The 15034-nt window shown below is 39.5% G+C and overlaps 1 protein-coding gene across 2 annotated transcripts in view; it reads right to left on the minus strand.

Moving 5' to 3' along the window:
* Positions 1-15034, minus strand: part of ccdc85al (coiled-coil domain containing 85A, like) — a 71969-nt gene that overhangs the window by 15026 nt on the left and 41909 nt on the right. Inside the window, exon 3 of one of the 2 annotated variants that reach the window (XM_062032594.1) lies at positions 516-573. The exons of the other annotated variant lie outside the window; for it this stretch is intronic. Within the exon in view, the coding sequence (XP_061888578.1) occupies positions 516-573 (58 nt within the window). The remainder of the gene's footprint in view (positions 1-515; positions 574-15034) is intronic. 2 annotated transcript variants of the gene reach the window in all.

Raw genomic sequence — 15034 nt, forward strand, 5'->3', positions numbered from 1 at the left:
ACAGTTCCGTTTTTGTTGTTGTATTGGTTTTATTAACCAATAAATGTTATGTTCGTCAGATATAAAGTACTGTGCTTTATATCATGTTCAAAGTGTACAAGCTTTTACTAAAATATAGACTTTTGTCGAGGCTGGAACACATTGTTCATATTTACATTATTTCTTATCGGGAAATTTGCTTCAATATGCAAACTTTTCTATTTACCAACCCTGTTTGAGAACCAATTAAGTTAATCAGGATCCGACTGTCGTCTACGGGAAAAAAAATAGTTCATCCACTTCCAGTTTAATTTTGGCAAATGTCAAGCTTAATTTAAAGTACCTCTGAGCCTAGCGGTTCAATCTGAAGTTTTGAAGAAAGCGGTTAAAAGAAAGAAGACTGAACAACGACATCTAATTACAGGATTATGGCGCCCTGGTGGAAAGAACAGACAGTGACCTTCATTGGCCGTTCTTTTTCTCTGATTAATGCAAAAGGCCTTTCAAAGAAGGGGAATAAGCTGCAGGGTTCTTACCTGTCCCATAGCTTGACATTTCTACAGTTGTTGGTGCAGCAGCCGGCTGATATCAAAGCTGTGACAAAGAGAAAGGTGAAAGAAGATGGCAGAGGGAACAAGAGGGGGGAGTGACAGAAGAAAAGAGGGGTTTAGGAGCATTATTTGACTTGGGAATAGCACACCATTAATATAATGATTTAGAGATGACATCTTCTTCTTGGAGCGCCAGAAAAAGCAAAAATGCCTCATAAATAAAACACGTTTTCATCGGAGGAATTCACAACACCCAAAGTGTTGGAAATCACGACAAAAATAATTAGGGTTGAACCAACTGGTGTGACATTTTGGGGAATACCTTTCTTTGTTATTTCGACAAGGAACAGATGAAAAGATGCTCTTTCATGTTCTGTGAGATGATTGGTTAGTTCAAAGGAACCAAATACTGGTTATTATTTATTCTGTGCCAAACTTAAAGGATTAAGGTGACAGCATAGATGATTCCCAGTGAAACCATGACAGCACTATACAAGAAGCAAATACTCAAGTGCATCCTTTTAAAATCGATGAGCACCCACACACACACACACACACCCACACACACACATTCTTGTATTTGTTACCTTCTTGAGGCCTCCACAAAATGCCAACCTCTTTAGGACCAACCTTTCTAGATATATAAAGATTTGTATTTACAACATTAATAATATATACAAATGATGCAAATATGAAAAAGGTAAGCTTTTATTTAATAATGTTTGGTAACACTTTAGTATGGGGAACATATTCACCATTAATTAGTTGCTTATTAACATGCAAATTAGTAACATATAGGCTCTTAATTAGTCATTATTAAGTACTTATTAATGCCTTATTCTGCATGGCCTTATTATACAACCAGTAAGCCATTAACTAAGAGTCTTCCCTCAATAACCTCAGAATGATTGCTTATTAGTAACCCTAACCCTAACATTTATATGTTCCCCTAGTGTCCAAATAACTCTTAATTAAGTCTTTGTTACTTAGAATATGTTCCCCATACTAAAGTGTTTATTTTTATTTTTTTTGTGTGTAATCAGTTTTTAATCTTCATTATTATTTTGGCCAAAGGGGGCACATTTCAATTTCTTACACACACTTATTACATATGTTGGCCAGAGGGGGAGGATTTCAAATTTTTACACACACTTGTTATTTCATATCTTGACCAGAGGGAGAGCACTTTTAAAACCGACACACAGTCAATATGAAAAATCCCTGTACCGCACTTTGGGCAACCCAGCTGTAGAAGCTAACTGTTAATGGCCACTATAGTCTTAGTACCGTAGTATATTTGTTCATCCTAGACGCGGGTTGTCTTACGTCAGCACCGGAAGTCGTAAAATCAGCTGTTCACTTGGCGGGTTTTTTCGGGAATGAATAGGGAAGTCCTTTAGCTGCCATCTTGTTTTATCATATATTGCTGCCTTTGTACCTGTCAATGTTTACTTTTGTATGCACATTGAATCAACAAAAAATCCTGACTTTGGAGCAATGTTCACATACTCTAGTATTTGGCTCTCTATTAGATGCAAGGTACTTTTCCTTGTTGATGTCTCAAGAAGGGTAGAAATACAAGAACACACACACACACACACACAAATCCTGTCTCAGTTGAAGTTGCAATCAGATATCCTGTTAGTAATAATGTATCCATGTGGAACCTAACAGGAAGTCCTGTGTGTACTCAACTGCACTCTATGCAGGAAATGTGATAAAAGAGTTATGGAATACATGCACTATTGCACTATTGTTGCAGGAATCTTTGCAACGGTACGTCCTGAAACATTTGGGTATTTCCAAAAGTTGAATAAACAACGAAGATATTTTTAATACTTTTTGTCTTGTTTCAAGAAATAAAATTCCACTTTAACTAATGTCATGTCTGTTGATCATGTTTTTGTTTTGGCCATGTGTTTGTTTTTTGGACTCTTTTTAGTTCCTGGTTGCACTTCCTGGTCTGTTTGTTTCCATAGCAACTCATTAGTTTTCACCTGGTTCACATTGTCCTGTCACGCACCTGTTTCACGTTTTGAGTCACGCACCTGTTTTCACTGATCATGTCACTATTTAAATCTGTCATTTTCTGTTGGTCTTTCTGGCGACATCCACATTCATCTTCTCCACACGTTTATGCTCTGCTCATGTTATCATCGTTTTTCTATAGTCCATGCTGATCTTCTCATGCCAAGTAAGTTTTTGTTTAATAGTTTTTGTGCCCTTGTGCAAGTCTTTTGTTTTGTCATAGTCAAGTTTTTACCTCCGCTGTGAGCGCTTTTTGTTTGTACCTTTTTTTTTAGTTAAAATATTAAACATGTCCTCACCTGCACGCCACGTATGGTCCAATTCATTTGCACCACGGGAGAGCAAACCACGCCATAGACCAAGTCGTGACAACTAAAACCTTTGCCATTCTATGAATAATTTTTGTCCCTTTAAAGTTTGCGGCTTCACTCTATTGCATATTTTTATTTTTTTTAAAGAATATTCTGCATTTGGCCTTGATTAGGAATTGCCCGGCATAAAAATTGCTCAATGGACTAAAACTTGTTATGATATCACATTACAATTCATTAGTTTCTTGTAGGTAGTTATAGTTTAATTTTAGTTTGTATTATTTTCTGTCCAGCTTTTATTTTTTTCCGTTGCACTCCTGTTTGCTTCCATTCCTCCAAAGCAACATGTTGCTTTGCATTTTGTGCTTCCGACGCGTGTTTGAGATTTGAGCACTTCCCTGCTGCACATCTTTGTTTTTGTCATTAAACATATTTTCACCAGCACTTCGCCAGTTCTCTCTGCAACCTGGGGTCCAAACCAACAGGGCCACACCAAAACGTTACCAGAAATATCAATACTATTTCTGATCAATACTACATCAGCACGACACTGCAAATTATTTGCCACTTGCCAAGATTTAAAATTGATTTCTAGAAATATCCCTAGATTTAGGACCTATTTACGGTATTTTATTTTTTGCTTGTGATGAGATGGCGACTTGTCCAGGGTGTACCCCGCCTTCCGCCCTATTGTAGCTGAGAAAGGCTACAGCACCCCCCCCCCCCACGTCCCCGAAAGGGATAAGCGGTGGAAAATGGATGGATGGATATTTTTTGTAATTTTTACAGCAACATCTTAATTTATTATATTTTCTCTATTCTAATTTTAAAATGTTAAAATTGAGAAAACACCTATTCAAATAAAATATTTTGGTTTTCCCCATTTAGAAAATCTTGTTTAAAGATTGTGCAACATCCCGAGGATGCTTCATTTTGGAATTGCAAGTTGAGTAATGCTTGTTTTCAGAAAAATAAAAAATAAATTTTAGCTTAAAAGTCCAGATATACAAATCTTAATTTAGGATATCTAGTTTGTAGTATTTTTTTCCCTAACATTTTGTCTTTATCTTATATTTTGTTAGCTCTTTTTTGCAGTATATGCAGTACTGTACACAATCTGTTTACATGTTTCATCTTCACTACAATGCAGTATTGCACGTAAACTGAACTGAATAATATTTATATAGCGCTTTTTCTCCAGAGACTCAAAGCGCTTTACATAGTGAAACCCATTATCTACATCTTTAAGCTACATTTAAAGGCCTACAGAAATTATTATTTTTTATTTAAACGGGGATAGCAGATCCATTCTATGTGTCATACTTGATCATTCCGCGATATTGCCATATTTTTGCTGAAAGGATTTAGTAGAGAACATCGACGATAAAGTTCGCAACTTTTGGTCGCTGATAAAAAAAAAGCCTTGCCTGTACCGGAAGTAGCGTGATGTCACAGATTGAAAGGCTCCTCACATTTCCCCATTGTTTACACCAGCAGTCGCTTTCTCGATTCGGACCGAGAAAGCGACGATTACCCCATTAATCTGAGCCAGGATGAAAGATTCGTGGATGAGGTACGTAAGAGTGAAGGACTAGAGTGCAGGGCAGGACGCATCTTTTTTTGCTCTGACCGTAACTTATGTACAAGCTGGCTCATTGGATTCCACACTCTCTCCTTTTTCTATTGTGGATCACGGATTTGTATTTTAAACCACCTCGGATACTATATCCTCTTGAAAATGAGAGTCGAGAACGCGAAATGGACATTCACAGTGACTTTTATCTCCACGACAATACATCGGCGAGGCACTTTAGCTACGGAGCTAACGTGATAGCATCGGGCTTAACTGCAGATAGAAACAAAAGAAATAAACCCCTGACTGTAAGGATAGACAGAAAATCAACAATACTATTAAACCATGGACCTGTAACTACACGGTTAATGCTTTCCAGCCTGGCGAAGCTTAACAATGCTGTTGCTAACGACCCCATTGAAGCTAACTTAGCAACGGGACCTCACAGAGCTATGCTAAAAACATTAGCTATCCTACGCCAGCCAGCCCTCATCTGCTCATCAACACCCGTGCTCACCTGCGTTCCAGCGATCGACGGAGCGACGAAGGACTTCACCCGATCATCAATGCGGCCGGCGGCTAGCGTCGGATAGCGCGTCTGCTATCCAAGTCAAAGTCCTCCTGGTTGTGTTGCTGCAGCCAGCCGCTAATACACCGATCCCACCTACAACTTTCTTCTTTGCAGTCTTCATTGTTCATTAAACAAATTGCAAAAGATTCACCAACACAGATGTCCAGAATACTGTGGAATTTTGCGATGAAAACCGAGCTTTTTGTATTGGATACAATGTGCCCGAATACTTCCGTTTCAACGATTGACGTCACGCGCATACGTCACCATACATAGACGTTTTCAACCGGAAGTTTAGCGGGAAATTTAAAATTGCACTTTGTAAGTTAACCCGGCCGTATTGGCATGTGTTGCAATGTTAAGATTTCATCATTGATATATAAACTATCAGACTGCGTGGTCGGTAGCAGTGGGTTTCAGTAGGCCTTTAAACCAGTGTTGGTGGCACTGGGAGCAGGTGGGTAAAGTGTCTTGCTCAAGGACACAAGGGCAGTGACTAGGATGGCGGAAGCGGGAATCCAACCTGGAACCCCTAAGTTGCTGGCACAGCTGCCCTACTAACCGCCCCAATTACTGTACATTATGTTTTATATGTATGATAGTACAGAAAATGTCTAATGTTTTATTTTCTACTACTGTATATTGGATTAAAGAAGTGTAGATGTTTCTATATGGGTGATATTTCATGTCAGTAGGGCTCTCATAATGTTAAAATAAACATATTTACAAGGTCATACACGGTTGTTTTTTTGGCTGTAGCTATAAAAATTATTCAATTCATAATGAATAATTCCTACTCCGTGGAAATCAATTTACCACGGTTAGGCCGGGAAACAATTATCGTTAAACAAGGGTTTATTGTATTGATGTAAGACTATGGCTTGTAACGTTCAATGTTAATTTATTATGTAAACAGACATTTTTAGAGTCTGAACATGGTTTGGGTAAAAGATGGAGAAAAATCATTCTTTACTGTGATTTGCCCTTCAGAAAAAAAATTATTTTACTTTTTTTTTTTTTACTATATTACTCACTCTTTCTGACCTACAATGGTTTTGTCCCTGTGAGTCTATAATGATTTTTTCAGCACACATTCTCTCCTTGGTCCGCTAACATCTCCCATTAAAAATTCATAGCGCTCTTGTGACCGCATAGTTCTGCTACAGATTCTACTAACCACCTTCACTCGCCTGCCTGCACCTTCCCTACTGGCGGTTTATCTTTACGGGGGCGGAGAAAAGCCCAAAATACCGTTCACTTCCGCAAAGTTCATACAGCACATATATTTCCCCAAAGTTACGTACGTGACTGCAGCGGGAGGTATGAAAACTCCTTTAAAGGGTCAGGAGGGCTGTAGGATATTTGCATTTGGAGGCCACAATGCATGGAGAGGGTCTAATTTAAATACTTTTGACAAGACAAAGTGACTGTATTTGTACAGTAAATTACATGCTCTGATTCAGATAAGAAAAGAGTATAGTAAAAGAGGTATACATTATAAGAAAACACGTACAACGATGCTTCATCTCAACACACAAACAACAGCAAATAATTTATACATTAAAATGGGTGCGGTCCACTTTAGTGTTATGTATATTCCAAGGTAGACCATGGTCTGGTGGATCAATAAAACAATCTAGCAATGGCACCAATACAATTATTGGTATGACTAGAAACATATGAATAACTTGAGGTTTTCCATCAAGCTTGGAGTGATAGTTAAATAACTTATAAAACTAATTACTACTCAAATTGAATCCGCCTCACTAATAACCATCCTAAATATTTGTTTAATACAGTAGCGTCGCTAACGCAACAAGGTGACTTCTCCCAGTAGCTCCACCCACTCGGCTGATGACTTTATGCAATTCTTTACTATGAAAATTTAACTCATTAGAAAGGAGATTAAAGATTCTTCAAACGTATTAAAGGCCTACTGAAATTAAATTGCCTTATTTAAACGGGGATAGCAGGTCCATTCTATGTGTCATACTTGATCATTTCGCGATATTGCCATATTTTTGCTGAAAGGATTTAGTAGAGAACATCGACGATAAAAGTTCGCAACTTTTGGTCGCTGATAAAAAAGCCTTGCCTGTACCGGAAGTAGCGTGACGTCACAGGTTGTGGAGCTCCTCACATCTGCACATTGTTTACAATCATGGCCACAAGCAGCGAGAGCGATTCGGACTGAGAAAGCGACGATTACCCCATTAATTTGAGCAAGGATGAAAGATTTGTGATGAGGAAAGTGAGAGTGAAGGATTAGAGGGCAGTGGAAGCGATTCAGATAGGGAAGATGCTGTGAGAGGCGGGTGGGACCTGATATTCAGCTGGGAATGACTAAAACAGTAAATAAACACAAGACATATATATACTCTATTAGCCACAACACGACCAGGCTTATATTTAATATGCCACAAATTAATCCGCATAACAAACACCTCCCCCCTCCCGTCCATATAACCCACCAATACAACTCAAACACCCGCACAACACACTCAATCCCACAGCCCAAAATACCGTTCACTTCCGCAAAGTTCATACAGCACATATATTTCCCCAAAGTTACGTACGTGACATGCACATAGCGGCACGCACGTATGGGCAAGCGATCAAATGTTTGGAAGCCAAAGCTGCGTACTCACGGTAGCGCGTCTGCGTATCCAACTCAAAGTCCTCCTGGTAAGAGTCCAGCCTGCCGCTAATACACCGCTTCCCACCTACAGCTTTCTTCTTTGCTGTCTTCATTGTTCATTAAACAAATTACAAAAGATTCACCAACACAGATGTCCAGAATACTGTGGAATTTTGCGATGAAAACAGGCGACTTAATAGCTGGCCACAATGGTGTCCCAATATGTCCGCTACAATCCGTGACGTCACGCGCAAACGTCATCATACCGAGACGTTTTCAGCAGAATATTTTGCGGGAAATTTAAAATTGCACTTTACTAATCTAACCCGGCCGTATTGGCGTGTGTTGCAATGTTAAGATTTCATTATTGATATATAAACTATCAGACTGCGTGGTCGGTAATAGTGGGTTTCAGTAAACCTTTAAAGTAGATAGACGGATATTGAGCTCCAAATGAATGTCTCTTTTTTTAAGAAGTAACATTAGAGAAACTCCTGAGTCTCGTAAATGGGACAAAACAGACAAAATGCGTACTTCACCCACTTCCTGGGAAACTTATGAAGGAGCCGTTTGTAATATTAGGACCATCAGTGCTAAACATTATTAACTTATCACTTTCCTTTTCCACTTTCCCAAAGCCCAAAAAAAGTCTGCCGGGTGTAGAGCGTTTTCTCTTCGGGCTCGAGTACTCTGGAATGCCGTATCGGTAACAGTTAGAGATGCTACCTCAGTAAGACCCAACTTAAAACTCATATATACACCCTAGCCTTTAAAATAGGCCCCTTTTTAGACCAGTTGATCTGCCATCTCTCTCTTTTCTCCTCTGCTCCCCCTCTCCTGTGTAAAGAGGTGGCCACAGTTCAGCTTCCAAGTTGTTGTTCTAAGTTGGGACCCGGGATGGACCACTGCTGGAGACGTCTGCACTGCTGACTTCTCTACTTACAAGAGGATCCACTGCTGGCCTCACTGTGAACTGGACTCTCATGTTATTAATTGTTTCCACTCGGCATCCATTGCACCGGTCACCTTAGGGGGGGTCCTCACATCTGCGGTCCATTCCAAGGTTTCTCACTGTCCCCATTGGGTTGAGTTTTTTCTTGTCCTGATGAGGATGTTGTCGTGGCTGGTGCAGCCCTTTGAGACATTTGTGATTTAAGGACTATATGAATACACTTTGATTGACTGAATAATGTTAGACAACATTCATCAATAACTGTATATTTCCATATTTTAGTTGTTTTTTTATTTATTTATAAATGTAACGTGATACATGGGTTTTTAAGCTGTTCCAAAAACTAAATCATACGAAAACATTTTTTTTAAGAAGTTACTCAAAAATAGGGGCATCTATTATGCAAAACCTAACTTTTTTTTACCTGATGGTATCTGCTTATGTTTATTTGGAATCTGCATAAGTCCCGTAAATTTGAAATCAAATATTGATAAAACTATCTTGTCTTCCTTCAAAAGGTACGTTTGGAATTTGCTCCTTTTGTGACATGTGCATGTCAGTGGATTATCCATATTTGGTAGAAGTTTACCCAAACATCCTTGCATGAGTTAGCCAAATTAAATGTATGTAAATCAGGCAAACCGACAACATCGTGTTGTTGGTTTGCTATAACCAGCACAAGTCACTACACTAATTTACCATGAATTGATTAACGTGGACCCCGACTTAAACAAGTTGAAAAACGTATGTGAGTGTTACCATTTAGTGGTCAATGGTACGGAATATGTACTGTACTGTGCAATCTACTAATACAAGTTTCAATCAATCAATCAATCAAAACTTTCAGCCTCATCTGAAGTAAAAAGTGCCTTACTTTTAACTTTTGTGATTCGTGACAATGTGCTTTCCACTGTGAGGAAGTCGCTTTGAGTGTGTGCAAAGATGAGCCCTGCTTCAACCACAGACTTCACAAAAAGCTGGATTTTCTGGGGGGAAAAAACCCAAAACTTTTAATGGCGAGCTCGGTGACTACTATTTCAGGGTTTCTACAGGTATCAGCAAATCTAATTCAATGCTTTTTAATGCCACTTAAAAACGTTGAATACCCATGTTCTGCACATATGGTTACTATTATATACCTGCAGTGGTGTGCCGTCAGGGCCAGCAAGGTCTTCTCTGCTGGCCTAACATAACCAGAAATCCTGATCATAATTAAAGATAAATTATTTTTTTATTTACTTTCCCTAAATATCTAAAAGTATTCATATTCTCTTCATGTCATATCATGCTCGTTCCAGTGCTGTTGTTTTTAGTTTTAGTTTGTATCCAATCAGAATTCAGCTATCTTATGTTGCCATGCTGTACCAAATCTGCCAGAGGCCTTAAGAATCAACAATGCGGGCATCCGTGCACTGTAAGTGAACGGGGACATACAGTTGATAGACAGTTGCGATAGCCAATCACATCACGAGTTGTTGTCAGTAAGGCCTTCTAGATGTCCTCACGTTGAACGTGACATTTACGCGTCCTGTGATTGGATACTCATCGGGATCGTTAGCGGATGAATTTGAGAACACATAGAGTTGATAGACAGTTGCGATAGCCAATCAGATCACAAGTTGTTGACAGTAGCTGTTCTGTTACAACTAAAAGTTGTAAACTCTTGTTGTTAAAGTGTGTCATGCTTGTCATTTAATCAACATTGTTACGTGTGTATTTGTCGGCATCATGTGGTCAGGGCAGTTAATATATATTTGGGAAGTGTGTACTTTGAATCAAACTTTATTGACCGGAAGTTGCATAAGCCAAGCAGAGAAATGTACGGTATTTGTTTTAATTGCTGATGCGTTTTAATTGATTTTTAAATGCGCCAGAAAATAACCCGTTTTGTATACTGTTGATGTGATTCAGTGACCAGTATGGTGTCAATGTGTTCCTGTATAGTATTTCTACAGCAATGATCATGTGGTGACATCAATTATGGTATTTTGAGAGGTAATCATTGAAGTTGGAGATCACTGAAGGCCTAGGTGGGAAACGCACGGCCCGCCACTGTATACCTGTACAGTCAAAAGCTTACAATTGTCTGTATACACATAATTGTAAGCGTTTGATAATCTTGAATAGTTGAAAAGTGTACATCAATTGTTACTATCTAGTGAATTAGAATTGGCTCATAAGACTGTAAGAATGTATTGTTATTTATTTATTTTCATGTATTGGTAGCAGCAGCTGACAGTTGTGGTGGCTTTGTTGGTCGTGCTAACTAAATTTGGCACCATTAACTGCTGCCTGCCTTTATTTGCCAACTTTTGTGTAGCTAATAACATGTGTGATGTCACCGCATTCATGCCCACTGAGCAAAGTTTGGAAATCTTTTTGCAATCTCTCTGTTTACAATCTACAAGCTTTAAGCAAGTTTTAAAAAGTTAGCCACCCAGCCACTCCTTTCCCTGCATGTATTCATTTTTTCCACTCTCGCCACAGCGTGAGAACGTTCACAGGATGTAGCATTCCAAACATCCGGTGTTCTGACTTCGCCGTAGACAATAGCTAATTAAAAGGTTTTGCCTGTCAATCGTCACATGTACCTTTAATAAAAGGTATTAAAGGGGAACTGCACTTAAGCCCTCTAAATAAACATCCAATGCTGAATCAGTTGATCAATATAATATACCCAGAAGGGGGGCTGCACTCTGGCGGAAGGCAGAGTACACCCTGGACAAGTCGCCACCCCATCGGAACAGGCCAACACAGATAGACAGACAACATTCACACTCACATTCACACACTAGGGCCAATTTAGTGTTGCCAATCAACCTATCCCCAGGTGCAGGTCTTTGGACCCGGAGGGAACCCACACAGTCATAGGGAAAACATGTAAACTCCACACAGAAAGACCTCAAACCTGAGAAACGAACCCAGGACCTTCTCGCTGTAAGGCACGAGCACTAACCGTGCTGCCTTCCTAAAAGTAATTTTTAAAATCGCATCTTTAAATAAATGCTGTAAAAATGCATATCCTCTAAAATCAACGCTTTGTATCCAGTTTGAAAGCCAGAGATGAAAAAAAGAAACAGACAAACATATAAATGTAACAATGACCGCAACGTTATTAAGTTCATTTTCATTTATTGTTTGATTGAATGACGTATTGTCTATCGGTCCAGTCCTACAATCCTACTAAATTTTTAATGCCTCTGAACATCACATTTAATGCTTTTTAATGCCATTTAAGGCCTTAATTTTCGCAAAATCCATTTAGTGACTTTTAATGCTTTTTAATGCCCAGCGGAAACCCTGTATTTATGGCAATGAAGGAGACAATGAAACCGTAAAAAATAGAAGTACGTTAGAAATGTGTGACTAAGGTTAACAATGTAAACTTAATTTGTTGTATAGCTAGCTTAGCTACAAACATACAAACCCCAAAACCAGTGAAGTTGGCACGTTGTGTAAATCGTAAATAAAAACAAAATACAATGATTTCCAAATCCTTTTCAACCTATATTCAATTAAATAGACTGCAAAGACAAGATATTTAATGTTTGAACTGGAAAACTTTGTTATTTTTTGCAAACATCAGCTAAATTAGAATTTAATGCCTGCAACATGTTTCAAAAAAGCTGGCACAAGTGTAAAAAAAAACAGAAAATTGAGGAATGCTCATCAAACACTTATTTGGAACATCCCACAGGTGAACAGGCTAATTGGGAACAGGTGGGTGCCATGATTGGGTATAAAAGCAGCTTCCATGAAATGCTGTGTCTGTCATTCACAAACAAGGATGGGGCGAAGGTCACCACTTTGTGAACAAATGCGTGAGCAAATTGTCCAACGGTTAAAGAACAACATTTCTCAACAAGCTATTGCAAGGAATTTAGGTATTTTACTATCTAAGATCAGTAATATCATCAAAAGGTTCAGAGAATCTGGAGAAATCACTGCACATAAGCGATGATATTACGGACCTTCGATCCCTCAGGCGGTACTTCATCAAAAAGCAAAATCGTTGTGTAAAGGATATCACCACATGGGCTCTGGAACACTTCAGAAAACCACTGTCAGTAACTACAGTTGGTTGCTACATCTGTAAGTGCAAGTTAAAACTCTACTATGCAAAGCGAAAGCCATTCATCAACAACACCCAGAAATGATGTTTTTATTTATGAATTACACAACGTGCCAACTTCACTGGTTTGGGGTTTTGTACATTAAATTAATGAGTGGAAGCTGTTTGAAACATTAGTTTCTTGTTCACAAACGAGCAGGTAGAGTTTGACAGACACTTGCAATGGATTAGCCTCGGTGTGTTGTGTTTACTGACTCTTGTTGTGGAGTAAAGACTGCAGACCTGAGTAATGATCTTACACTGATTTGCTGCCTCTGGGTCAACAGTCAAACAAGTCACCACTTTACAATTTGCCATTTTATGATTAGGTCAATCTTTGTATTGGAATCCATTTCAACCAAACTTGACACCTGCCCTCTGTCTACCAACATACAGTATGTGGTCTTCAAGGGGAGTTACAAAGTGATGGAGGAAAAAAAAAGCATCGCGCTTGGCCAGTTTTAGTGGATTTAGTTATGGGCAGGGTGTCAACGGCAAAATTGGATTAAATGGTAGTGTATGTGAGGGATATGTCAAGGGAACAGGTTTCAGTGTGGGTCAGAGCCCGGGTGTACAGATAACGTGATTACTCTAGAATAATGTGGACCTTAAGCTCTTTCCCACCGTGGCCTTTAAATTCCTCTATAAAGAGATACACGGGATTAACTTGGAAGGTGCTGGCCTCTCACTGAATAAATCGCTGTTTACCTCTTGTTAGGGATCATTTATCGACATAATCGAACAATTAATCGTAAGCATTTAATCATATTTCAAGTGAAGATTTTAACTTAATACCGTAGTTTGATGAAAAATAAAAGTTGACTCAAAGGGCAATGAATGACTGACGATGTCTAAGGCTATGTCTACACTACGTCGTTTAACCCCTTAAACGAATAATTATTTAGCCTAAGCCCCGTTTCAGCCACACTAAACCAGCGATTAAGGTCCCCCTCCTCAGACAGATTTTTACAGGGGTAAGTGCGGCGTGTATTTCTTGAATCTCCGGCTCTTAGCTTTGTATGGGCTCATTGATCATTTACAAACTGAGTTCGGAGAGGAAGTGACGCCAGAAAGACAGCACTCCACACAGGAAGTGACGTCAGAAAGAACGCGCCACAGCCAGCTTCATAATAAAGCGGTTTCGTAACTCGGAGGTAACCACTGGAAAGATGGAGGCGAGTCATCCAGACATGCCTGTGTTTCTGCTTCTTCTACATGTACAGACGCTTGTGGAAATCACACATGAATACCTTAAGTGAAGGAAACGCGCGATTGCAGCTATTTCGGATACAACACTTCTCAGACGGCAAGAGAACTTTCAAATGTCCGGGTCAGCTATGATTCTACTTAGCGTAAAAATGTGTCCATTTGTCGAAGGAGAGTCAACGAGAATGCGGGCTCCCGTGGATGTGATAAAAAAGGTAGCGTGTGCTTTGTGTTACCTGGCCGTCGAGGGAAAACTACGGAAAACGGCGAATGCTTTTGGACTGGCAAAGCAGGCTGTATCAGTTATTGTCCGCCATGTATGTCGCAGACTCAACATCTAGGTCCAGAGTATATAAAGTCACCAAAAACGAATGGACAATGAAGGAGAAGACAAAAGAGTGAGGAGTGTCCTGACCAGATATCTAGATCCCTAGATTGATTAATGTAAAATGTTCTTTAACACATTGTTTACGTGTCTAATAAAGATTTGATTAATTTATGATGGCTCAGGTGTGATTCAGTACAAGAGGGCCCCACAGCACACTGGATTCCAGTTAATTGAAATACCACAACACTGGATATTGTTCTGATAAATTAAGTTTAAGAACTTGCACACAAAGCAACACTGGAGATTACGGCGGACAGAGGGGCAAGGGGGTCTGAAACTGTGGCATTGTTGTGTGTGGACATGGATAAGGTTAGGTGGGATTTACCCTGGATAACCTTACCCGGCTTAGTGTAAACGGGGCCTAAGAATCATTTGTCAAACATGCTAATCTAGTTCTTATTGATGTCCACATCAAACCAGAAAATACATCAATCAGACATTCATCTCTCAATCCTCTTTTATCCGTCATCCGTCTTTGCTGCTCCTTCACTCAACGTACAGGATCAATGCAAGGTAATTTCATGAGGCCAATCCCTCAGATCCAGGAAAAAAGTGTCACATAAATTATTTAGGCTGGCTGGACAGGAAAGCCCGTGGAGATCCAGAATAGATCAGTGACCTTCCGTTCAGTTAGAAGTCAGTCAGACACTCATGGATGTTGGGCCAGGTAGATCTGCAGCCATGCGGTCAGTCTGGTGTGCTGCCGAGCTATTTGGCCCAACATCC

The sequence above is a fragment of the Entelurus aequoreus genome, linkage group LG22 (assembly GCF_033978785.1).
Source record: "Entelurus aequoreus isolate RoL-2023_Sb linkage group LG22, RoL_Eaeq_v1.1, whole genome shotgun sequence".
NCBI lineage: Eukaryota > Metazoa > Chordata > Actinopteri > Syngnathiformes > Syngnathidae > Entelurus > Entelurus aequoreus.